At 49.5% G+C, this 26,687-nt stretch overlaps 4 gene segments (V, D, J or C); all 4 read right to left on the bottom strand.

The window, feature by feature from the left end:
• Positions 1–3,473: 3,473 nt before the first annotated feature.
• On the bottom strand, positions 3,474–4,099 carry LOC124098423 (immunoglobulin heavy variable 4-61-like). The segment is given in 2 exon segments: positions 3,474–3,765; positions 3,851–4,099. Coding segments are annotated over 2 exon segments (294 nt in total).
• Positions 4,100–7,115: 3,016 nt separating this feature from the next.
• On the bottom strand, positions 7,116–7,655 carry LOC124098409 (immunoglobulin heavy variable 3-33-like; the record flags this gene model as incomplete). The annotated part of the segment is given in 2 exon segments: positions 7,116–7,432; positions 7,537–7,655. Coding segments are annotated over 2 exon segments (363 nt in total), but the record flags the coding sequence as incomplete, so codon positions are not given.
• A 9,371-nt stretch (positions 7,656–17,026) lies between these two features.
• Positions 17,027–19,240, bottom strand: LOC124098410 (immunoglobulin heavy variable 4-38-2-like). The segment is given in 3 exon segments: positions 17,027–17,125; positions 18,802–19,109; positions 19,195–19,240. Coding segments are annotated over 3 exon segments (453 nt in total).
• Positions 19,241–24,892: 5,652 nt separating this feature from the next.
• Positions 24,893–25,744, bottom strand: LOC124098424 (Ig heavy chain V region 3-6-like). The segment is given in 2 exon segments: positions 24,893–25,549; positions 25,633–25,744. Coding segments are annotated over 2 exon segments (564 nt in total).
• Positions 25,745–26,687: the final 943 nt, after the last annotated feature.

The following is a 26,687-nucleotide window of genomic DNA, read 5'->3' on the forward strand; positions in this document are numbered from 1 at the left end:
ACAAGAAAGGTAGAAAAAAAACATAGAACACAAAACAAAACACAAGAAAACAGAAACCTGGCACCGAAATTGAAAAACAGAGGAGCAATGCAACGTCTTGTTAAAGCTCCCTGGGTAGGAGTGCGTGCATGCCCGTCGGCACCTCTCTACCCTTCCAGAGGAATTCCCTAAAGAACAGAACAGAGGACAGAATGATATCTCATCACTGTCCTAGACAGAGGTATATGTGAGCCTCACCAGGCCACCTCTCTGTCTTCAGAAGAGATCTCCCTTAACAAAATACCAGATGTTATAAAGGGACCACTTACCTATGGAGGCCTCCTCCACCAGGTGCTTGCTAATTGTTTTAGGGCGGCAGTTCACTGCAGTACTCTGGGGACCAAACGCCCACTCTGAGGCCTTGGAACCTCTCAAGGTGCGCACCCCCTAGAGTGGCTCTCCAGCCTGGAGCCCTGGAGCGAAGGCTGGCTTTAGAATTTCTAGTAGTCTGGTCTTATGGTCTGGTCTGGTGGGGTCATCTTGCTGGGGCCTCCAAAACATTAGACCAGGACTCAAGAAAAGACCACTGACTCCAGTTAAAATCAAATTAAAGCAAGCTTATTATTTCAACCAGCAGGGCTGCCTTTCTTAACAAAAAACGCATGAACAAGACAGCACTGCATCTTTTTTGCAGCCCAGCTTTATAGTCCAGAAAGTTACACACAGGGGGCTTACAGATAACAAAACTCTGATGAGCATAACACTAATGCTAGTTTACATTTTTTCTGACACCGTCATCAGAATTTATTAAGGTCATTAGAGCCTCAGAGAGGTTCGTTTTCTGACCAGGGAAAGCCAAGATTTATGAGGTGTCACTAAAGTTTCAGAGAGGGGTGCTATCTGGTCAGAGAGCCAGTCAGCTGTAAGTTCAAGGCACGGGTAAGCATTACAAGAAGTTCAGAATTTGGAGTAAAGCCGAAATTAGCTTTTCATGGCTTTGGGGTGAGATGGCTCCCATTTTAAGAGAAAATCAGGCTGGGTCTATCATTTCCCACACCAAAGAGGGACAGGTGATGGACAGCTGGGTATGCATGGGACAGCCTGGGACCCACCATGGCCTCTGGAACCCCTGTGTCAGGGTGCTGTCCTCTGCCTCACTAGAGATAGGTTCCAGTGTTACTATGGAAATTCAGATGGAATCACCAGCTGTGTGTCTGATGGAGAGAGATGCTGACATTCTTAGAGATGCTGACCATCAAACACCTTCACATGTGGAAGACAACAAAATACAACATATCAATTCATATTCAGGTTTCTCAAAACATATTTAACTATAAATCACTAAATGTTATTTTCTTAACTATGTTCAAATATCATAATCATAAAAGTGGGCTTAAACAATCAGATACAGAGTCTGTACAAGGGAGGGGTTTTACATAAAGGGAAGTGACCCCAGCACCCCCCCAGGCCTCAGGAGGGAGCTGAGCAAGGCCCCCAGTGTAAGACCTGGGGTTTCACTGAGGCAAAGGAGACAGTCGAGACCACAGGGGAAAACAGACATTGGGACAATTCTGTCTATATTTAGATGCTGTTTATATTTAGATCTATTATTGTTCACTAAAGTACAAAAAGTGTATAATGCTAAATTATCATTCTAATATTTGTCAGGCCTCAGAGGTGTACAACAAATGAACATCATTGTTTTCTTTTTAATATGAATAAAAATAGATAATAATTCAAAGAGATGATACCAGGTAGGAATTATAGGCAGGAAGCAACATCTCTGCTATAAAATTTGCTAATGTATCCATGAATATATCAAAATGAACCACAAATTTTGCACGATTATACTCACTAATTAAATATTGAAATAAAGAAGATGTTGGAAGTTTTATTGACAGAAATATAAGGAGCACAAGTGGTTATAAAGCACAACACTCTAACTTGGCAACTTACAAATGTATAATACAAAATCATGACTATAGCTCTAAAAACATATACTGAGAATATACAAATGTTTTCATTTTCTGGAATGAATCTGGATTAACTTAGAATTACTTGGGATATAAAAATGGCCACTGCTCATCCTCACCCAGACTGAAGATGCACTCTCAGGACAGGATGGGCGCTGACCTGAGCAGGGACAGAGCCCAGGGCATCCCTGTCTGTGACCTGCAGTCCAGCCTCAGTGGCTGGAAACACAGGCAGGCACCAAGCTGCCTCCCCCCAGTAGCCAGGTGTCCTGGGGCTTCTCAGGCTCAGGGTCACCTCTCAGCAAGATGAGGTCAGAGTGGACCTAAGCACAGAATGCCTTCAGGGTCCTGAGGCCAGTGGCAGAGCTGACCTGTGGTTTCCACAGTCCATGCTGAGCTCTCCAGCCTCACACCTGGGTATTTGCCAAGGGAGCCCCTTTCTCTTCAGCACCTTGCTCAGGTCACCCCTGTCCACAGGCCACACACAGCTGCATGAGGGGTGGGAACCTCTGCCTTTGGGGCCTGGGTGTGAGTGTGGGTGTTACAGAGCCTCATCCTGAGAGAGACGGCTCACATCCACCAAAGTTCACTGTGAACATACACATTTCTGTGGGTTTAACAAGGTTTAAGGCTTTCTGTCAGTGTTCCTCAGCACAGTCCAAGGGCACTTGGGTCAGAGAATCCCTAGCTGCCATGCTGTGCTCTGATGGCTGGAGGTGTGGCAGCCTCAGTGACCTCTAACAACTGTTTTACTTGAATAACCCTGTTCTTACAATTGCCAAGGTCCCCGTGGTGAAAGTTTCTCCCACTATTTGGGTTTCAGGATGGCATGTATATGATGACCTGATCTAACACAGGAAGACAGAGAGTGGACTGGGAATGGGAAGGAGTCATGGGAAGGTGACAGGGACTCACCTGGGCATGAGAGGATACAACATGGAGGCAGAGGTTCAGAAAACTGACCTGGACATGGTGGAGATCCCCTGTCACCCAGGTGCTCAGGAGGCCAAGGCAGGAGGAAAACTATTTCAAGGGCTGTCTGGGCAACTTAGGGGAACATGACTCAAACTAAGACACAAACAGGGCTGGGAAGAAGCTCAGGGTTAGCGCATCTTGTGTTCAATCCACAGTACTAGAAAGATATGTTTATAAAGTTCAAATAAAAGTCACTATGTGGGGAATGTCATTGTAAAATAATTAGCTTCACAAGAAAATATGGATGAGAAGTCTGCGCTCAGAGTGATAAATTCAGACAACCCTGACCCAGAGAAGGAAAAGCTTCAGAGGGTCTGGCAGAGGAGGGAACTCGAAAATCTCCATGCAAGGTGGACTCAGGCAGGTGCTGGCTGGGCAGGAAACTCAGGGTCTGAGGTGACATCTCTCTCCTCCCTCTGCACCTGCTCCTGGGTGACCTGAGCTCCTGTGTGCTGAGCACCCCCTGCTGTCCCTGGGCACCCTGCAGGAGGTTTGTGTCTGGGCTCACACTGAGGTCCCCTCAGTGTGGGTCTGGCACAGTAATGGGTGGCCATGACTTCAGTGGACAGGGAGCTCAGCTGCAGGGAGAATTATTTCTTGGACGTGTCTCTGGAGATGGACACTCGGCTCTTGAGGGAGAGGTTGTAGTTAGTGCTACCACTATAACTTATGTACCCTATCCACTCCAGCCCCTTCCTTGGGGACTGACTGATGCAGCTCCAGCAGGAACCACTGGTTGTGATGGAGAATCCAGAGACAGCACAAGTCAGGGGCAGTGTCTGTGAGGGCTTCACCAGGCCATTTCCTGACTCCTGCAGCTGCACCTGGCAGAGGACACCTGGGGACAAAGACAGTCACACCCTGTCAGTGACCTGCAGTCACAACCTCCCCATGGACCCAGGTCTGACACTGGGGACACTCACCTTGGGGAGCTGTGACCAGGCACAGGACAAGACCCAGCAGCCTCATCTTCTAGACCACACCTGCCTTCCCAGAGACCTCAGCCCTGTCTGAGCAGAGAGCTGGGAGCTCCCACAGCCCAGAGGGCATTTGAACCCAGAGCAGGAGGAGGGATTTGCATGTGGGTGAGGCTCTTCTGATATCTGGAGAGGCTGAGGTCAGGCTGCCCAGGTCCTCTGTGCTCCTGAGATGTGTCCCTGTCTTGAACCCAGGTGGAGCTTTACCTGTGAGAGGAGAGCAGGTGGTTTCAGGGGTGCTGGAAGGCTGTCAGAGGGGGAGCCCACCCTCCTGAGCCCAGCCCTGCCTCCTCCAAGCCCTTCCTCCCTGCTCCTGGGAGGGTGTCAGAGTGGGAGGAACGTGCCCAGCATGCAAGAGGCCCAGGTCCACCTCCCAGCCCTGAAGGAGAAGCCCTCAGTGATGACTGAACAGAGCCCAGGGCTGAGGATGGGGTTCCCCACATCCAGGAGAAGAGCCCCCTTTGTTCTCAGGACGAGTTCTTCTCTTTCATCTCTGTGAGATTTGGGGGCTGCAGACTGAGCAGGAGAGGAGGGAGCAGGGTCTCAGGAGGGCAGGGGCTTCCTGCTGTGTGCCCACTGCCCTCCCCACCCTGTGCCCTGCTTGTCCTCCTGACTGTCCAGCCAATGCCTGTGGACAGCAGTGGGTGGGAATCTGCCCTGAGCTCCTCCCCTCACCTGTCCTGCCCTCTGGTCTCCACCAGGAGAGGACAGGATGGAGGTGCTGGGCCAGGGGAGAGTCCTGGGAGCAGAGGCAGCTCTCAGCTGCAGCCTGAGTCTGAGAGCCCCTGAGTCCCCCAGAGCAGCAGAGCCAGGCTGACAGCAGACAGGACGGCATGCAGGGCAGGCTGGGTGAGGGAGGAGCTCAGTCCCCTTCCCTGTGCAGCATCCCTGCAGTGAGACCTGCCTTGCCCACAGCCCAGCATTTGGAGAGAACAGTGGACACTGTCTTTAGTGAGGTGGGGTCACTGAGAGGGCAGGTGTAGTTGCTGACCTCCTGATGAGGTTCAGGAATTGACCTCCTGCCTAACTGAGTGAGCACAGCACACTAATAAGACATGTGGCTCCTCTCCGTGTTCCCTGTGGTGTTGACCATGAACTCCCTGCAAACACTGAGCCTGCAGCACCCACCTCCTGGTCCTGGGGTGGCTCAGGTAAGACCTGCTGGTCTCCGTGTTTTCACCACCTGCAAATCCAGGTGAGCCCCTGAGTGAAGTTTCCTATTCCTAGCAAATCATCTGATTTATATTACTGTTCTTCCAGATACGTGAAAGTAGAGACATTTTTAATTATATCTGCTCTTCACCCGGGGACCTTGGGCCTTTCATGTGATTCTTTCTTACGTGACCTGTGCTGGGTGTGAGCCAGTGAGCTCCAGCGAGTCTATGCTTCATATGGCCCTACCTGATGTATGTCTAGCTCCTCCCTCACTGAGGCTGTGTCCTGCATTACTATTCTGATCAAGATTTTATGGTTCTACTAGTGTTAGGGTTAGGATTAGGGTTAAGGATAGGGTTAGGTTTGCTGGCTTTCCTGGATGTGCCTGTTCTTGATTGGACATCAAGTGGATACTAGCTTTATAGAATGTCTTTTCAGTGTTTTCTCTTTTTCCTTCTTATATAGTAATATGAGGAATTTTGCCTCAGATCTTTTCAACTCATAATCCACTGATCCTGGGCTTTTCTGTCTTCAAATGACTTTAATGGCTGGTCTCCTTCATTCTTTGATATTTTTCTCATTTAGATTTGTATAATCTTGTGTGTCCATTTCTGTAGGTCACAAGAGTTTAGAATTTTGTCTCTATTTTGATTTTTTTCTAGTTTACTGGAGGATACATTTTCAAAAAAATTCCAATAATCTTCTCAACTTCAGAAGTGTCTCTCACAATTCCTTCTATTTTATGTGTCATTTTGTTGATTTTGTTCAGAGTTGAAATGATTGGTTTAAGAGAATGTTAACTCATCAGTGAATTAATTCCCTGTAATGGATTAACTGGGTGGTGACTGAAGGTGGCCAGGTGAGGCTGGAGGAGGTGGGGCACGGGGGTTGGCTTTGGGGTATATATTTGTATCTGGTGAGGGTCTCTCTCTGCTTCCTGATCATCATGTGAGCAGCTTCCCTCCTCCACAGTCTTCCACCATGATGTTCATCCTCACCTTGAGATCTGAGGAATGGAGCCTGCTGTCCATGGACTGAGACCTCTGACACTGTGAGCCCTCCAATAAACTTTTCTTCCCCTAAAATTTTTCTGGCTAGAAATTTTTATCACAGCAGCAAACAAGCTGACTACTACACCAACATATGACTCAGGTTTTCCACAATTTGCTACAGATACAAAGGATAAAACTAAGCATTCTGTAGTGACACAGCCACAGTGATGTTTACTGAAGCAAACCCACAGCAACCAAGTGATGGAACCAGCCCAGATACCCATCACCAGACTAATGGATAGAGAAAATATGGTTTATATAGAGAGCACAGTATTTCCATAAGGAGGAATTAATTGGGAATATTTCTGGTAAATCATCAGTATTGAAAACCTCATGGGAAATGGAATAACTCAGACTCAGAGAATCAAGGGCTGAGGCTTTCTCTTAAACATGGAGGCTACAGCAAAATAAGGGAAAAGAGGGACATCAAAATAGAATGGAGAGCAGAGGGGTAGAGGAAGGGAATGGAGTGTGAATTAGAAGGGAGGGAAAGGAGGAAGGTGGAGAGAAATTTACCCAAACAGTCCACGTGCAGTTATGAACACACTGCAGTAAATTTCATGTAAATAGTTGTCACCAGTGTAAAGAAAAACTTTAAACAAACAGAAGTAAGATCAGCACAATAGAAGGAAAATGTGAAGGTAAAGAGGAGGGCAAGAAGTACTACAAAGAAAAATACAGTATATTATAATGTAAGATTATGAAATTATGTTAAACTAAACCCAATATTATGTACGAGACATGAAGAAAAAAGGGAAAAATACATCATGAAAACAAAGAATTTTACTTTCAGAGACATCATGGAATAGTAGAGACAAGAAGTCTACAGAGATCCCTGGGGAAGCTGGTTTATGAAGAGGCCCCCAGATGCAGGAATCCAGCCCTCCCCGCCCCCCAGCTCTGCTCCTGCTCCTGGGTGACCCTGAGCTCCCTGTGTGATGAGCGCCCTCTGCTGGCCCTCAGCACCCTGCAGGAGGTTTGTGTCTGGGCTCACATGGAGGTCCCCTCACTGTGTCTCTAGCACAGTAATAGGTGGCTGTGTCCTCTGCTCTCAGACTGCTCATTTGCAGGTACAGCATGTTCTTGGAGTTGTCTCTGGAGATGGTGAATCGGCCCTTCACAGAGTCAGCATAGTATTTCTGACTTGCATCATACCATATAACTGCAATCCACTCCAGCCCCTTCCCTGGAGCCTGGCGGACCCAGCTCATCCCATAGCTACTGAAGGTGAATCCAGAGGCTGCACAGGAGAGTTTCAGGGAAGCCCCAGGCTGCACCAGGCCTCCCCCAGACTCCACCAGCTGCACCTCACACTGAACACCTGCAAACACAGAGGCAGCCTGGTCAGGACACTGGCACTCATCCACTCTTCCTCTCACTCCTGTCCACTCACATACTCAGGATCTCTGGTTCTCCATTCATTACCTTTGAAAACAGCCACCAGGAAAACCCAGCTGAGCACACTCTCCATGGTGAGCAGCTGTGTTCAGTCCTGGTCACTGAGTGGGCTGAGCTGGGAGTCCAGGGCTGGGCTCCTGTGCAGAGCTGCAGGGTCAGGTGGGCTGGTTTTCATGAGCAGAGGGAGGCCCTATTTGCATGTCCTCCTGCTATATAGCAGCTCTGTGTGGAGGCCCAGGTACAGCAGCACAGAGAGCAGATCAGAGGGTAATGGGGCAGCATGGTGGACAGAGGAGAATTCAGGAAGGTACAATTGCTTCTGCTATGATCTTATTGAACATAATCTTAATTTATTTAATATAAACACAAAATCATATGGTGGTTTTATAAGTGTTAACACCCTGATGCAAGTGTAAAATCATACACAGAAGCCTGAGTGCTGGTTCACTGTGTCCAACAGCTCATGTGTGGCAAGAGTGACCAAGTATCTGGTCTTTTGCTCTCACCCTGGTCATGACTGCTGCCCTGACCCTCCTCCAGCTCCCAGGTGCACACACCTGGTGAGGTCCTCAGAACCGTCCTGCATTGGAAATGTGCTGTGTGTCTTCTCCCCTCTGCTGCCACCTGCTCTCCAGGGAGGCATCCAGCTGAGGGCCTCAGAGGCTCCCTGCAGGGGGAAGGCTGTGCCTCGCTGTGAGGGCCTCCTTCAGCTCAGGAGCATCCAGTTGGCACAGAGCCCTCAGGTACACATGCTGCTGCCATCTGTCATGGGCACAGGGCATAAGTGTAGGCAGGGAGAAACCCAGGCTCTGTCCTGATTTTTAGTTGTCATGAGCTGTGTCCACAGGTGGCCACATATATCCAACTCTTGTGAAGGACCAGCCAGTGTCTCCATGGGCTTGGTCTAATTTATCATCTGTGATCCAGACCTCCCATCCTCCTCCTGTGCCCTGAAGAACCAGGGGAAGCAGGGACTCTCTGTCTGGATAAAGTGTCTTGGAATCTTCCTGTAATCACAGCCACATGTCCTCAGTACTGCTGCCCTGTCACTCTTCACATATCCACATGGTCCCAGAATGTAGAGGACAGCTGACTCCCTGGTCCTGGTCACCTGGGTTCCCCCAGGGATGGTAGAGCCTTCCTGGCACCCTGAGCCCCAGTGGGACCCCAGCACCACTCAGAAGTCCAGCCCCATCTGCCTCTCTTTGCCTCCTGCCTCCTGCCATGTGGTGCTGCAGCCTCGGGAGCCCTGGTCAGGAGCAGCACCTGGGTGTTTGCACCCTGGTCTCCAGAACATGCTGCAGCACAGCTCTCTCCTTGTGAACCCTCAGGAGCTGCTCAGAGCAGCACAGACTGGACTCAGCCACACTGGTGCTGGGGCCTGAGGTGATCATAGTGAACATCTAAAGTGGTGGATGCAGCCCTGGGGCTGGGTAAAGGGTTGGTCTGTGCCAACTCTGATCTGGGACCTGAGGTAGTCACCAAGGAGCTAACCTGTCAGCACCCATGAAGCTCACCCTGCAGCACACAGGGTGCCAGAGTGTGGAGGTGGTTCATCTCCACCTACATTCCAGGGAATGCCCTGGGTAGGCCTCGGTTCTGGAAGAGCTTTGTAGGTGTGGCCCCTAACGTCCCCATTTGCCATGCTAGTGGAGCCTGGGAGCATGACGTTTAAGGCCCAGCAGTGGTGGTCTGCCAGCTGCAGGGCCAGTGTGGAGAGCAGCAGTCAGGCTGCCCACCCTGTGCAGTGTGGCCTGAGATCAGCAAACACATGGTGTGGGTCAGCCTGAGGCTTGGGGACAGGACCTCTGCCCAGTGTGCACATCAGGTGGGAAGTGGAGTTCATGAGTCTTGTCCTTAACTAAAGTTCCATGTGTTTTGAGGACCTTTTCATGATCACCATGTTGTCCTTTAAATGAGATGTGGAAAATATGCTGTCCACAGGTGAAGAATAAAGTTATTTAACAAGAATGGCATCCTGTCTCTGCTGTCCCTGGGCATGGCCCTGGAGCACATGGACCTAGCTGAAATGGGTCAAGCAGAGGGAGACCATTACCACACCATCACTCATGTGGGGAAGCTACTGCAGCAGGTCCTGGAAAGAGAGAGGACAGTGGCCCTGGAGATGGGAAGGTGCAGGGAGGGTGAGGGTGAGGGTGCGTGGTGAGGGCCACGTGCAGAGAGGGCCCTGTCCTGGGGCTCTGCAGCTCACAGGGCACCTGTGGCCCACAGCCAGGCTGTGCTTCACAGTGACTGGGGCAGAGCAGCTGGTGGCTCCCCACACCCAGGAGGGACAGGTGATGGACAGCTGGGTGTGCACAGCCTGGGGTCCATCATGTTGCCTGGCACCCCTGTGTCAGAGTGCTGTCCTCTGCCTCACTAGAGCTAGGTTTCAGTGTAAGTATGAAAATACAGCAGGAATGGCCAGCTGTTGTCTGATGGAGAGAGATGCTGACATTCTTAGTGATGCTGGTGATCAAGCACCCTCACATGAGAAAGACCACAGCATACAAGACATCAGTACTTTTCCAGGTCCTTTAAAATGTATTAATGTCCCAAGTCATATGTCTAATTTATATAAGACCAAATATTATACTCAGAAAAGTAAGCTTAAGCTATCAAATATAGTGTGTCTGCAAATGAGGGGCATCATGTTTAGGTAAAGTGATCCTGCATGTACCTGGGGCTGGAAGGAGCTGAGTGAGACCCCCAGAGCAAGTTCTAAAGTGTCCTGAGGAAAAGAAGACAGAAACCAAACCATTGGGGAAAATTAACTCAGAAAATGCTATCTGAATGCAGAAGCAATAGGTTTTTGTGAATTAAAACACCAACAATTTGTACAGTGTACAATTATTAGTTAGGTATTTATAAGGACATCATAGCCATACAACAAGGAAACTCATTGTATTTGTATTTAGTATGACAAAACATATATGATAAATCGAGGAGATGATGACAGGTAGGGAAATTTAAGATATACAAGATACAGAGGAAATATTGCTCTGCTATAAAATTATGTATGCATCTATAATTACATCAAAAAACCACAAAAATTTATTTTTACCATGCACAAATAAAATAATAAAAAATAAAAACATGAAATTATTAATTATAGAAATAGAAGTGACAAGCATTGTTACAAAATTTAGTACTATGGATTTTACGCACTTCCAAATTTCATATCTAAAACCAGTGCCTAGCTCTCAAACAGCACATATTTTTAAAATACTCCCAGTGATTTAATATTCTGAGATGAACCAAGAGCACCTTAGACCACCTGTATATAAACATTGCCACTGCTCATCCTCACCAAGGCTGGAGCTGGACTCAGGATGGTGGGCACTGACGTGAGAAGGGACAAAGCCCAGGTGTCCCTCTCTGTGACCCTGCAATGCAGCCACAGTGGCTGGAAACCCAGGCAGGCTCCATGCTGCCTCCCAGATGCCAGGTGTCCTGGGGCTTCTCAGGCTTATAGGCAACCCACAGCAAGGTGGGGTCACAATGTCGCTGGATACAGTGTGTCTTCAGGGTTCTGAGGCCAGTGGCAGAGCAGACCTGCAGTTCCCACAGTCCATGCTTTATCCTGGGTCTTTGCCAAGGGATACCCTTTCTCCCCAATATCTCACTCAGCTCACCCCTGTGCACAGGCCATGCACACATGCAGGAGGAGTGGGCACCTGTGACTTTGGGGGCCTGGCTGTGGGGTGTGGATGTCACAGAGCTCATGGTGATGGAGACAGCTCACACACAACAAGGACTCTGAATGATATATATAAATTTATATATATAAATTTATATATATATATAAATTAAAAAAATTATTTGTTTTAATTAGTTATACATGACAGTAGAATGCACTTATATACTTTGATGTATCATACATAGATGGGATATAATTTTTCATTTTTCTGAGTACACATGTTATAGAATCACATTGGTCATACAGTCATATACAAACATAAGGTAATAATGTCTGTTTCATTCTACTATCTTTCTTATCCCCAAATCCCCTGCCTTCCCCTCCTTTAACTTCTCTCTACCTAATCAAAGGTAACACTATTCTTTATTTGTTTGTTTTTGCATTACAATTTTAATACACATATATACCACAATTTTTGTATCTCTCTATATAACGGATGTTGACACCCAATTCAAGTCTTCATACATGTACTTTGTATAATGATGTCCATCACATTCCACCATCCTTGCTAATCCCCTGCCCCCTCCCTTTCCCTCCCACTCCTCTTTCCTATCTAGAATTCATCTAATCCTCCCATACTCTCCCTCCCAATCCCACTATGAGTCAACTTCCTTATATCAGAGAAAACATTATGTGTTAGTTTTTTAGGGGTTGGCTGACCTCATTTAGCATTGTCTTCTCCAACACAATCCATTTACCTGCAAATGCCATGATTTTGTTCTTTTTTAATGCCGAGTAAAATTCCACACATCAGATAGAGCACAATCTCTAGGGCATATAAAGAACTCAAAACCTAAACACTGAGAAAGCAAATAACCCAATCAATAAATGGGCCAAGGACATGAACAGACACTTCTCAGAAAAGGATATACAACCAATCAATAAATATATGAAAAAATGTTCATCATCTGTAGCAATCAGAGAAATGCAAGTCAATACCACTCTAAGATATCATCTCACTCCAGTCAGATGGCAGCTATTATGAAGACAAACAACAATAAGTGTTGGTGATGATGTGGGGAAAAGGTACACTCATACATTACTGGTCGAACTGCAAATTGGTGCATCCAATTTGGAAAACAGTATGGAGATTCCTTGGAAATCTGGGAATGGAACCACCATTTGACCTCGCTATCCTTCTCCTGGGTATATACCCAAAGGACTTAAAAACAGCATACTACAGGGACACAGCCACATCAATGTTTATAGCAGCACAATTCACAATAGCTAAACTGTGGAGCCAACCTAGATGCCCTTCAGTAGATGAATGTATAAAAAATAAATGTGGCATATATACACAATGAGTTGGTGTATGTTTTCACATTGTGGTCAGGTTTAGGGCTTTTCTTCAGTGCATCTCAGCTGGGTCCATGAACATTAGGATGGGAATCTGGGTTGTATACAACAGACATTAGGATGAGTGAGATGATGGTGAATGGATGGAGCTGGAAAACATTAGGGCAAGAGAAATATGAAATGTCAGGAATTCAGGGTTGAGTGTTTTCTCCCTTATGTAGAATCTAGAACAAATAAGGAATATAAAGGCAGGTAGAACCCAAGGAAATAGAAGAGATCAGTGGACAAGACAGAGGTCACTAAGGGTGAGGGAGGAGGGACAGGAAAAGGGAGGAGCCAGGAGTGAAGTGAGCAGATGTGAATGGCCAGTTCTGGACACGTGTGATTCCTGCACATGTAGTGTGTTCCACAATGAGTTTCTCATGTAGATATGCATACACATAGTGGTAATTTAATTAGAAAGTATAAAATATGGAATAAAACTTAGGGCAGTAAAGTAACTGAGGAGTAACGGAGGAAGGACAGAGGAGGTACTGGGACAGACCAAGGGCTTTTATATTCAATGAATGAATGTGATAATGTCAAAATGTATCCCAATCAATATATGTAAGATGCACTATTTTATTTACAATATTATTTAAAATAAAACACTATTTTAAAAGAAAAAAATCACAGAAACAGTATAATTATCTTCAGACAAATCAAAAAAAAAGCATAGACCACAAGGCCACAGAGCTCCCCTGGAAAGCTGGTAAACAGAGAGGCCCCCAGATGCAGGAAACCAGCCCTCAATCACACTCTGCACCTGCTCCTGGGTGACCCTGAGCTCCCTGTGTGCTAAGTGTCCCCTGATGGCCCTGGGCACCCTGCAGGAGCTTTGTGTCTTGGCTCACACTGAGGTCCCCTCACTGTGTCTCTAGCACAGTAATAGGTGGCTGTGTCCTCGGTTCTCAGACTGCTCATTTGCAGGTACAGGGTGTTCTTGGAGTTGTCTCTGGAGATGGTGAATCAGCCCTTCACAGAGTCAGCATAGTTTATGTAAAGACTACGCTCACTAATGAATGAGATCCACTCCAGCCCCTTCCCTGGAGTGTGGCGGAAGCAGTGCATCCAGTAGTCACTGAAGGTGAATCCAGAGGCTGCACAGGAGAGTTTCAGGGAAACCCCAGGCTGCACCAAGCCTCCCCCAGACTCCACCAGCTGCACCTCACACTGGACACCTGCAAACACAGAGGCAGCCTGGTCAGGACACTGGCACTCATCCACTCTTCCTCTCACTCCTGTCCACTCACATACTCAGGATCTCTGGTTCTCCATTCATTACCTTTGAAAACAGCCACCAGGAAAACCCAGCTGAGCACACTCTCCATGGTGAGCAGCTGTGTTCAGTCCTGGTCACTGAGTGGGCTGAGCTGGGAGTCCAGGGCTGGGCTCCTGTGCAGAGCTGCAGGGTCAGGTGGGCTGGTTTTCATGAGCAGAGGGAGGCCCTATTTGCATGTCCTCCTGCTATATAGCAGCTCTGTGTGGAGGCCCAGGTAGAGCAGCTCTGAGAGCAGATGGGAGTGTCATGGGGAGCATGGTGGACAGAGGAGCATTTAGGAAGTTATTATTTCTTCAATTTGCTCTTGTTTTTCATTATCTTAATTTATTTACTAGATACAAAAAAAATCATATGATGGAAGGTTCACTGTTAATTCAATGGTCTAAATGTAAAATTACACACAGAAACAGGTGTGTTGGTTCAATGTGTCCAGCAGATCATATCTGGCAAGACCAAGTTGAGTATTTGGGCTTTGCTCTCATCATGAACATGAATGCCCCATGGTGGATACACGTAGTGAGGTCCTCTGAGTTCCATTTCATGGATGATCCCACACTTGGTGGGAGCTGGGCTCACTCAGGCTGGAGCAGACTGTGGGCTGGACAATCTCAAGGGCACAGGTGAGGCCCTGGCGTGTGACCCCCTGACTGATGTCAGGCCATGTGCAGGACAGGGAGGGGCAGAGAGGGGCAGTGCAGGCAGAGCTGGGGCTTTGCACTTTGGCCAGGAGAGCAGCACACTTGTGGTGCTGCCCAGGAGCTGTGGCCAGGAGGGGGAGGCCAGCAGCTCCACTGAGAGCAGCCCAGGCCTTGCACCCAGAGGATGGAGGGTGTTTCAGGATCCCAGGAATCAACAAGGCCCAGCTTCCCCAGCTCAGAGGCAGAGATGAGGATCTGAAAGACCCTCCAGGGCAGGGCCTGTGGGAGAGAGCTCTGGGCTCCTGACCCAGGACTGCCCAGGGCATGGTTTCCCCTGTTCAGCCAGCAAGGGGCTCAGAGGTTCCCAGCCCTGGTTCAAGGGAGGCCAGGACCTGCTCCCTGCTGAGGGTGACCTTGTCCTCAGCCACACCATGCTGGCTTTGCAGGTGGCTGACTGTGAGAGCTACAGGGTCAGGGAGGGTTACATGGACACTTGAAAGGAAGGGCTGGTGTGGGGAGCCATTCTCACACGTGATTGGGCAACTCCCAGTTTGGGTCTGATGCACTCTGGCTAAACTGTGTTGGAGCTTTCCCCATCCTCTCCTGGTGCGAGAGCCTGTCCGTGTGGGGGTGTGACTGACCAAGGACCCTGGGGCCAATCACTGACCCTGACCTTGGAGTGCTGCCCCCCTCAACCTTCATTGGATGGAATTCTCCCCTGAATTTCTTGTTCCCCTATAACTCCCTGGCGTGCTCCCTCTCTCTCTCTCCTGCTAGCCCTGAATAAGCCTTGCTGCCCTACCAGGTGGTTCGAGGTGAGAGCCAGAGGGGGGAGCTGTCTGGGACCTGGTCATAGAAAAAGGTAACTGAGTCTGTGTGTTTATTTTGATCTCACTAGCTGACTTTTATGCCAAGAAACTCTTTGATGAAACCAGTGCGCAGTTCGCATGGTGGAAGGCTGGGAGATCAGATAGTGTCAGGGTCAGAGTCCCTGCTGGCAGCCCTGGCAGGTGATGCATGGGGCTGTGAGATGGAGCCAGGGCTGCTGAGGAGACCCCTGGATCAGAGGAGCCAGCAGTGAGCAGCACTTGCCCAGGAGGCTGCAGGCCAAGCTCACTAAGCAGGAGGACAGGGGCTATGTCCAGTTTGACTGTTTGGTGGGGATGCTGACAGCCATCCATAAAAGTTGGGAGCATGGAAGCCCTCTTTGATTTTAAGGCCCACAGTAGGGTTTCCCTGAATCTTTTGAAGTCTTTGCACTGGACTTCTAAGCTAAGCTGAAGTATTAGTGCCTTTAGGGACTCAAGGATGAGGACTGAATGTGTTTGCCTCATGAGATGGATAAGAAGGCTTTCTGTCCAGGGATAGAATGATTAGTGTGCATATTGTCCTTCAAAATTCCATGTGCTAAGGATGTTCCTCAGCCCTTTGGGCTGTGGGGGAGTGAGGATCCCTTAGGACATGGGGACTCATCACAGTGGATATGCCCTATCAGGGGACTGTCAGACTCTGTCTCTTCTTCCCTCCCTTTGGAGTCCTTCAAACTAGGTGAGTGGCTGTCACCACAGTGGGCTCTCTGTATTGCCCCTGGCACACCCAGGAAAGGTGTGAATGCAGTGGACTCCTCTCTTCATGGACTAGAGCACTGGAAGTCAGGAGCCAAAGGAAAGCTCCTCTTCATGTGTTGATGGCCTCAGGCATTTGCCACAGGGGTGCACAGCTGAGGAACCCAATTTAGGTTACAGTGCTAGGAGAAAAGGCCAGGCCTGAGGGATATCCGCGTCCTGGCCTAAGTCTCCTGTCCATGTAAGAAGCTGGCCTCACAGGGGCAGAGCTGGACAGTGGCTGTGGTGGTGAGCAAGGTCAGGAGAGGGAGGGGCTGAGACAAGAGGCACATGGCCATGGCTGATACAGGAGCACTTGTCTGTCCTCACCCAGAGGGTGGCTGTGGGCAGCACGCTCACCCTGCAGACCCAGCAGAGCCAGCAGGAGGGATCAGGAGGGCTCTCCTCCCAGGAGGGAGAGTGTGGGGTGATGTGTGGACCACGAGTCCTGAACTGACCAACAGGCCATGCTCAGGCACCTGGACCTCTGCTCCTGCCTCCTCAAGATTTGCAGCTGGTTTTACAAACTGAAATTATAGCCCTGAGGTATGGCCACAGGTAGAGCAGGCTTCAGCTTGCACAGGGCCCTGAGGTCCACCTGGTACCACAAAGATCATAAAGTCCTTTGATTATGATGTTGAGATCTGCAAGGAAAATATGCCCATGCCCCAGGATGAGGAAGTTAGCAGAAGCTGGAGATGGAAACTGAGAGACAGAAGCCAACAGAAATGCAGCACTGGGAAGCACCAGAGGGGCACAGTGAGTATCAGGTGCACCAGGACAGGGAGCAGGTCCCGAGCAGTTTCCACTCAGCGACCAAGAATCAGTCAGTGACCATGTCCCTGGGGGTTACCTGAACAAATTCAAAGTGCTATCTATAGAGGAAGGACAAGATTTAGCCAACAAGAGTGGCATCCTGTCCCTGCTGGCCCTGGACATGGCCCTGGAGCACGTGGACCTAGCTGAAATGGGTCAGGCAGAGGGAGACCATCACCACACCATCACTCAGGTGGGAGGCTACTACATTGGGTCCTGGAAAGAGAGAGGACAGTGGCCCCTGGAGATGGGAAGGTGCAGGGAGAGCGAGGGTGAGGGTGGGCCTTGTCCTGTGGCTCTGCAGCTCACAGGGCACCTGTGGCCCACAGCCAGCCTGTGCTTCACAGTGACTGGGGCAGAGCAGCTGGTGGCTCCCCACACCCAGGAGGGACAGGTGATGGACAGCTGTGTGTGCACAGCTGGGATCCATCATGGCGCCTGGCACCCTGTGTCAGGGTGCTGTCCTCTGCCTCACTAGAGATGGGTTTCAGTGTAAGTGTGAAAATACAGCTGGAATGGCCAGCTGTTGTCAGATGGAGAGAGATGCTGATGCTATTGGTTGATCATCAAACACCAACAGGTGTGAAAGACAAGGACACACAACAAATCATTGCGTATTCATGTCCTTTAAAACATATTCGTATGTGGATCCCCAAAATCTAATTTACATAACTAAGTGTAAACTTAATAACCACAAAGCATGCTTAAGCAGTCAAATACAGAGTCTGTGCAAATAGCAGGTGTCCTGTTTATGCAAAGTGATGCCAGCATCCACCAAGGCAGAGGCAGGACCTGAGCAAGGCCCTCTGAGCAAGTACCAAGATGTCAATGAGGCAAAGGAGACAAGACTTAAAGCATCAGGTGAAATCCCCAGTTTTCAGGTGGAATATCATTGTGTTGATTATAGGTTAAAAACCTTGTAGTTCTTAATGATATGATTGATTTCCAGGAATGACCAGGCACCCCTCTTATCACAGTTCCTCAGGTTTTGAGGCAGGAGGATTGCAGGTGTGAGGCCAGCTGGGCTTCTTAGCAAGACCATGTTTCAAAAGCAAAGTCCCTTGTGAGGGACCTTGGGATGCAGCTCATTGTAAAGTGTTGCTTGATTCAATCCCAAGTAGCAGAAATAATCAGGGAATTAACAAATCATAATTGTGGGTGTGATGGAGAGCTGAGACAATGGAGAAGAGTCATATTTATGTCACAGGAAGGAAAATGGGTAGTAGATTGAAAAGCAAGATAACACCACCCAGTGAGGTCCCAAATGTACCTCTGTAGGAAGCACTTGCTCTACTCTGAGAACCTAGTTTATTGACATAAAACCAAAGCACATGTGTCCTGTTCTTGTTTGACTTTTTACTGGGGACTGATCATGAGTCCAGAACCATGTCCCCAGCACTTTTTGTTTTTCATTTTGTAAAAGGGATGAGGGAGAGCATAAAGGAAGAGCAGTGGAATGAATCTTAGCAGGCTTTCTTATTTACATATTAGTATAGGTAAGTGATGACCCCCCTCAGTATATCCAGGAAACAGTAATTAAAAATATATCATTAAATTACAGAAAGATCAGTAGAGTTGAGGGGAGGTGACAAGAGGAGGGGAGAGGGGGGATAAAGGAACATATTGGGGCCTGAATTAGACAACTTATGTTTCATGCTTCTATGATTTTGTCAAAAAGAATGCAAAAGTTACAAATAAAAAAAGGACAAATAGAAATAAAATGAATAGAGATACAATAATGGGGACAATATAACATAATAATGGAATAGTCAGCTGTTGGAAGGGAGACCCTGGAGATCCATGTGACGTAGAGGGGAAATGAAATGTCACAGATTTGCATAAATGCTGAGCGCCCTCTGCTGGCCCTGGGCGCCCTGCAGGAGGTTTGTGTCTGGGCTCACACTGAGGTCCCCTCACTGTGTCTCTGGCACAGTAATAGGTGGCTGTGTCCTGGGTGGTCAGGGAGCTCAGCTGCAGGGAGAACTGGTTCTTGGACGTGTCTCTGGAGATGGACACTCGGCTCTTGAGGGATGGGTTGTAATAAGTATCACCATCATAATCAATTTGCGCTATCCATTCCAGCCCCTTCCCTGGGGGCTGACGGATCCAGCTCCAGTAACCACTGGTGATGGCGTAACCAGAGACAGCACAGGTGAGGGAAAGGGTCTGCGAGGGCTTCACCAGGCCAGGTCCTGACTCCTGCAGCTGCACCTGGCACAGGACACCTGGGGACATGGACAGTCACACTCTGTCAGTCACCTGCAGTCACAACCTCCCCATGGACCCAGGTCTGACACTGGGGACACTCACCTTGGGGAGCTGTGACCAGGCACAGGACAAGACCCAGCAGCCTCATCTTCTAGACCACACCTGCCTTCCCAGAGACCTCAGCCCTGTCTGAGCAGAGAGCTGGGAGCTCCCACAGCCCAGAGGGCCTTTGAACCCAGAGCAGGAGGAGGGATTTGCATGTGGGTGAGGCTCTTCTGATATCTGGAGAGGCTGGGGTCAGGCTGCCCAGGTCCTCTGTGCTCCTGAGATGTGTCCCTGTCTTGAGCCCAAGTGGAGCTTTACCTGTGAGAGGAGAGCAGGTGGTTTCAGGGGTGCTGGAAGGCTGTCAGAGGGGGAGCCCACCCTCCCGAGCCCAGCCCTGCCTCCTCCAAGCCATTCCTCCCTGCACCTGGGAGGGTGTCAGAGTGGCAGGAACGTGCCCAGCATGCAAGAGGCCCAGGTTCACCTCCCAGCCCTGAAGGAGAAGCCCTCAGTGATGACTGAACAGAGCCCAGGGCTGAGGATGGGGTTCCCCACATCCAGGAGAAGAGCCCCCCTTTGTTCTCAGGACTAGTTCTTCTCTTTCATCTCTGTGAGATTTGGGGGCTGCAGACTGAGCAGGAGAGGAGGGAGCAGGCTCTCAGGAGGGGAGGGGCTTCCTGCTGTGTGCCCACTGCCCTCCCCACCCTCTGCCCTGCTTGTCCTCCTGACTGTCCAGCCAATGCCTGTGGTCAGCAGTGGGTGGGAATCTGCCCTGAGCTCCTCCCCTCACCTGTCCTGCCCTCTGGTCTCCACCAGGAGAGGACAGGATGGAGGTGCTGGGCCAGGGGAGAGTCCTGGGGGCAGAGGCAGCTCTCAGCTGCAGCCTGAGGCTGAGAGCCCCTGAGTGGCCCAGAGCAGCAGAGCCAGGCTGACAGCAGACAGGACGGCATGCAGGGCAGGCTGGGTGAGGGAGGAGGCCCAGGTCCCCTTCCCTGTGCAGCATCCCTGCAGTGAGACCTGCCTTGCCCACAGCCCAGCATTTGGAGAGAACAGTGGACACTGTCTTTAGTGAGGTGGGGTCACTGAGAGGGCAGGTGTAGTTGCTGACCTCCTGATGAGGTTCAGGAATTGACCTCCTGCCTAACCGAGTGAGCATAGCCCACTAATAAGACATGTGGCTCCTCTCCTTGTTCCCTGTGGTGTTGACCATGAACTCCCTGCAAACACTGAGCCTGCAGCACCCACCTCCTGGTCCTGGGGTGACCCAGGTATGTCCTTCTTGATCTCCATGATTTTGCCATCTGCAAATGCATATGTCTCATTGTGTATTGTTTTAAATTTCTAGGAAATCATTTGATTTAGAAAGCTGTCCTTCCATGTATACTAATGAAGAGATTTCTATATGCCTCCTCTTCCTCACCTGTGGAACCTGGAACCCCCTCTGTGATAGATTTCCCAACTTTTCTTGGGCCACGGGTAACCCAGTGGGCTCCATCAAGCATGAGCTGCATGTGGGTGTGCTTCATGTAACCTGTCCTTCCACTGCATTGACCGCCAGCCTCCCTGGAGACTTCCCATTCATTTCTGTGTTGATCAAGATTTCATGGATCCAATTCTTGGTTTCTTCAGTCTCCTCAATGACTTCCTCACAAATGACACTTCCCTGAGTGGCCTCTATCTCCGTTCAGATGATTACTCCTCCAGTTCATGGGTGATTCCCCTGGTTGACCAACAACACAGAACAAATGGCCAAAATTGCTGTGAAGAGGATTCACAGGTGTAACTCACCTGCTTCCTTTCTAAGCACATTCATCTTGCACCAGGGACAGACTTGGGGATCATTGCAAACACAGCAATCACCATGCACAGACATGGCAGGGACTGTGACCTTCCTTAGCTGCTCAGAAGAACTTTTATTCACAGCAGGAGACAGGCACAAGAGGATGGGGATGGGGTGGAGAAACTCTTCTGGGAATTGGGCTGTGTGAGGGAATTACCTTCTCAGGCAGCTGAGGTCCATGAACAACTGCAAAAACACAACAGCTTTGAATTTGAGGTGTGCTCTTGCTCCCAGGGCTGGGGAGGTGTGGCATGGCCCCCAGAGCTGGGACACTCTTGCTGTAGAAGTCTGGAGTGGGAGAAACTTCCCATTCTTTTTCATGTTCCTGTGGTGCACTGATGGTCACTCAGGTGTGACCATCATGTGCACAGCTGAGAGTGTCTTGCACCTGAGTGTGTGGATCTGAGTGTGTGTTAATGTGAAAAGAGACCCAGAAATGTTCTGTGTTTTTGAGATTCCTCAATTCACCTCCTGCTGGAAACATAAGTAATTATACTTTTAATGATTTCACATTACTGTTTGAGGACATATGTTGTAAGTTAGTTGATTTTTAGCATTTTAACTTTGGGGCTATTATACATGAATTTACTCTTGTTTGCAAGTTAATTTGGGGACCATGGATTTCAGTATTATGGCATTAACACAGCTCCATCCACTCCATCCAGTCATTATTATTCTTTTAACTTCACAGTTATGTATGCTATGCCCAGAATCATAACTGCAGAAACGTTCCTAGGAAGGGACTAAAGTCACAGAGAAAATCATGATGGGAACAGCCCAGGAGCATCAGTCAGAGCTCCTTTCAGAAGCAGAGAAATCATGGAAAGGCCCTGCCTGGGGCCCTAAGTGATGGCTGGGGAAAACAGGATTCTTTAAGTTCTTCTCATCTCGGAGGGTTCCAGTTCATGTCTGTTAGACTTTAATTTTAGGTGTTGGGTTCTAGAGCTATATGTGAAAATTCACTGTCAGACTGAGGTATTCAAAGATCATTCTCTTTTCTCCTAAAAAACGTGGGTTTGTGCTTCAAATGTAAATCTGTAATCCAGTTACAGTTCAGGATTTTAAAAGGTCTCTCCATTTTGTTGCAGTGTAAGTTTTCAAAACACTTTCTAATTATCTCTGTATTTCAGACCTGGTGAGGGTGTGTGAGCCTGTGGAGCAGTGACCAGGCCTGGTGCCCAGCTTCAGGGGGAGCCAGTGTGTGGTGGTGTCTCTTGTTCTGTGGTCATGGCCCCCAGGTGTGCACTTCTCCCCTCCCAACCCATCCTCCCTTCTCTGTTTTGGAGGCTGTTAGGAAACTCCATTTCCCACGTCCTACCCATCTGAGCTGCTGCCAGGGAGGCCCAGGGAGTCCTGGGAAGCAGTGAGAGAGTAAGAGCTGCTGCTGCCTGTGAGCAGGCCTTCACTGCCTTTCCCCAAAATCATGATTGAAGACTCAAAAGTTCCACTATTTGTTGCAAATGAGCTTTCTCCTGTGAAGATGGCCTGCTTCGTAGCCACGATTTAACCCAGACATTCCCCAAGTAAAAGAAAACCACCTCATCTATTCCAAGATTTCTCTGATGCCCCACTCCCAGGGCAGGTGATTCCCTATGACACCAAACACCTCCTAGAATCTCAAAGCTGGTACTGGCAATTTCTTTGTATTTTTAGAATCATAACATTGATGTAACACAGGGAGCTGAGGTCCACCTGCCACACCACAATCTCCAGGTCTGTGACTGAGCATCAGCTGGTGGTTCTGTGAGCTCATGGCATCCCATGACCACAGATGCCCTCCATGTGGGAAGCTCACCCTACAGGGCCTGCCTGGGCAGCTGCAGTCAGAGGAGAGCTGCAGAGGACACAGTCCTGAGGCCCAGCCCCCACTCGTGCCTGAGTGTGTCAGGGTGGCCATGCAGACAGCCTGCCCAGCAGCACTCAGGTCCAGTCCATGTCCTCACCTGCCTTCCCCAGAGAGCTCACCCTGCCCACGGCTTCCCTTCTGCCCCTCTGCCCACAGCCATGATGCCACAGCCAACTACAGGATAGGGGGATGGCCAGGTCCTAGCAGGTCTGCCAAGACTGCACCTGGGAGAAGTAAACAGCAGGCACAGAGACATAGCAGGATGGACTGATGGTGACTAACAATGAATGGAGGAGCAGAGTCAGGGCAGGGGACCTCGGGATGGTCCTGCAACACATGAGAGGAGAACAGATGGGAAACCACCTTAGGAGGCCAGACACAGGCTGGTCCAAAACCCAGATGACCACAGTGAGGCCAACTGCAGTCCAACAGCCATGATGAACTAGGGGCTGGGACTCTGCTGAGAAGTCCTGGCAGGCTGGAGCTGAAGGTCAGGGCACAGTGAGAGAGCCACACCTTGACAGGGGCCACCTGCCTGGGGTGCAGGGACAGCTAAAGGAGCAGCACACTGTGGTTCCCTCCTCAGCACAGCAGAGGCCAATGTCACAAGAGCATCTCAACTAACCTAGAATATACCACTGGGCGAAATCCAGCACTTTCCATGATGAAAGGAACCAGCAAGTTACTCAGAGGAAGAACAGCACAGTGAGGGTCATTTGTGAAAAACACACAGCAAATCCACTTCAGTGGGAGACCCTGAGTGCTCTACACTGAGACCTGTTCTGGGCAAGGAAGGACCCTCAGCCTTCCTCTTCCACAAAGGGCTGGAACCTAGCCAGGGGTTTAGCTAGTAACAATGGTGGAGAATGTCATCCAAGTCAGGAAGGATGAAGTCACACATGTCTGTTGGTGAATGATGTGAACATGCAGAGTCAGAACATGAAAAAATAAACCAACCAGAAAAAGATCAAGGATGTCAGTGGGAAGGCAGGGCCTGCAGAAGGTTCTGCACAGCACAGGAGACAAGTAAGTGCAGGGAGAGAGCCTAGAGATTGGGTAAACCCTCTGCCCCACTTCTCAGGCAGGGGGTAGTACCCAGAATATATAAAGAGCTCCAAAACCTTCAACTCCCCAACAAATGATCCACTTATTAGACGACAAATAATTAACCAGACACTTCTCAATAGAAGAAAGACAAATGAACAATGAATATGTGAATAAAAGCTCATATCTCTAACAATTAGGGAAATTCCAATGACAGTGACAATGAGGTTCCTTCTCACTTCACCAGAATGGCAGTGATCAAGAACACAAGTAATAACAGGTGCTGGAGGAAACCTGGGGAGAGGACCCTCACACCTTGTTGGTGGACAGCAGATGAGAACCACCCTGAGGAGAGCAGGTGGACACCCCTCAGAACAACAGGGAGGAAGCCACAGTGGGACCCAGCTCTCCTGCTGCTTGGTATTTACCCCAAAGACCCAAGTCAGCACAGTGCAGGGACACGGCCACTGCAGGGTTTATACAGTGCAATTCCCAAGACCAGGTTATGCAACCAGCCCAGGTGCCCATCACTAGTGGATGGATAAAGGAAATGTGGGTCATGTACCAACACTGCAGCTCTGCTCAGCCAATAGGAGGAGTGAGACGATGGTGAGTGGACGGAGCTGGAGGACATTAGGGAAGAGGAATGAGAGAGGCTCAGGGAGTCAGGGTGAGTGTTGGCTGTCCTCTGTGGGAGCTGCCACAAATAAGGGAGATAAAGGAAGGGGAACCCCAAGAGCACAGAAGAGGTCAGTGGGGATCAGGAGGTGACTAAGGGTGAGGGAGGAGGGACAGGAGAAGGGAGGGACCAGGAGTGAGCTGAGCAGATATTATTGGTCAATTCTGCCCACGTGGGAGTCCTGCACCTGTGGGAGTGAACCACTGTGAGTTTCACACACACACACACACACACACAAACACACACACACATACACACACGCACTTATAGTGTAAATTTAATGAAAATTGTCGTGGAAGAAAGATCAGTTAAATAATGGGGAGAAGGAGGAAAATTTAAAAGGAGGTGCTGTGAGAGCAACAGACGTTTTATGAACAATGAATATATGTGACTATGTCAAAGTGAAAACCTATAATAAATATATGTAAGATGCACTATTTCAAAAGAAAAAGAACATGACAAAAACAGAATGATTATCTTCAGACACATCAGAGATAAGTAGAGACCACAAGGCCACAGAGATCCCTGGGAAGGTGGTACTTAGACAGGCCTCCAGAAGGAGGAAACCTGCCCCAAGTCACATCTGCAGCTGCTTCTGGGCTGACCTGACTCCTGTGTGCTGAGTGCACCCTGCTGGCCCTGGGTGAGCAGCAGGGAGGTTTGTGTCTGGGCTCACACTGAGGTCCCCTCACTGTGTCTCTGGCACAGTAATAGGTGGCTGTGTCCTCAGTGGTCAGGGAGCTCAGCTGCAGGGAGAACTGGTTCTTGGATGTGTCTCTGGAGATGGACACTCGGCTCTTGAGAGATGGGTTGTAGTTAGTGCTACCACCACTATGTATGTACCCTATGTACTCCAAACCCTTCCCTGGGGACTGACGGATCCAGTTCCAGTAGTAACCACTGGTTGTGATGGAGAATCCAGAGACAGCACAGGTGAGGGACAGGGTCTGTGAGGGCTTCACCAGGCCAGGTCCTGACTCCTGTAGCTGCACCTGGCACAGGACACCTGGGGACAAACAGTCACACTCTGTCAGTCACCTGAAGTCACAACCTCCCCATGGACTCAGGTCTGACACTGGGGACACTCACCTTGGAGAGCTGTGACCAGGCACAGGACAAGACCCAGCAGCCTCATCTTCTAGACCACACCTGCCTTCCCAGAGACCTCAGCCCTGTCTGAGCAGAGAGCTGGGAGCTCCCACAGCCCAGAGGGCCTTTGAACCCAGAGCAGGAGGAGGAATTTGCATGTGGGTGAGGCTCCTCTGATATCTGGAGAGGCTGGGGTCAGGCTGCCCAGGTCCTCTGTGCTCCTGAGATGTGTCCCTGTCTTGAACCCAGGTGGAGCTTTACCTGTGAGAGGAGAGCAGGTGGTTTCAGGGGAGCTGGAAGGCTGTCAGAGGGGGAGCCCACCCTCCTGAGCCCAGCCCCTTCCTCAGGACCCTGCTCCCTTCCTGGTGCCCAGTCTCACTCACCACACTCATTCAGGCTCTGGGTGCTGAGTGCTCAGTTCTGAGTCCAGCACACTGCTTTTTCTTCCACTGTCTGCTACTGTGACATGGTCCTTCTGTTCCTGGAGATCTTGTGACACTGTCATGTTGGTTGTGTGACATAGGTACAGCCTTCCTCATCTTCTAAATGTCCTGTAATCCAGGACACATCAGCACCAGCAGGGAGACTGGATGAAACATGAGATGGAGAGCATTTGGGAAGAAGAGGAGACAGACTGTCTATGTGGCTGTCCTCAGAGGAGCTGTGCACTGACATGTGACTTCCTCTCTATGTCCAGCTCCCTATTCATCTGCAGAGGCTTCCCTGGATTCCAAGGGATCAGCTCAGTGTAGGTCCCAGTTGAGGAGGGCCATAAGTGAGGGAAGCCACCCTTGATGAACATACTTAAGTCCTGATGCTCCAGGTTCTGAACAGTTATTGCATTCAGTCGGGCAGGGTAGTGCCAGGTCCAGTAACTTGGGTGCTCCCCCAGCTGGGATAACAGGGTGTGGCTCCAAGAGTAGGTGTCACCTGCTGGGGTTGAGTCACACTCACCTGTTCCTTTGTAATCCTACCCTTCTGCCTTTTTCATATAGAAAATTGTAAGACACAGCATCACCCAAAATAAAAGCCCACTTCTGAATGTGCCCCCTCTC

Source organism: Marmota monax, unplaced genomic scaffold (assembly GCF_021218885.2).
Source record: "Marmota monax isolate L192 unplaced genomic scaffold, Marmota_monax_Labrador192_F-V1.1 WCK01_AAM20220418_F8-fsc00395, whole genome shotgun sequence".
NCBI classification, from domain to species: Eukaryota; Metazoa; Chordata; class Mammalia; order Rodentia; family Sciuridae; genus Marmota; species Marmota monax.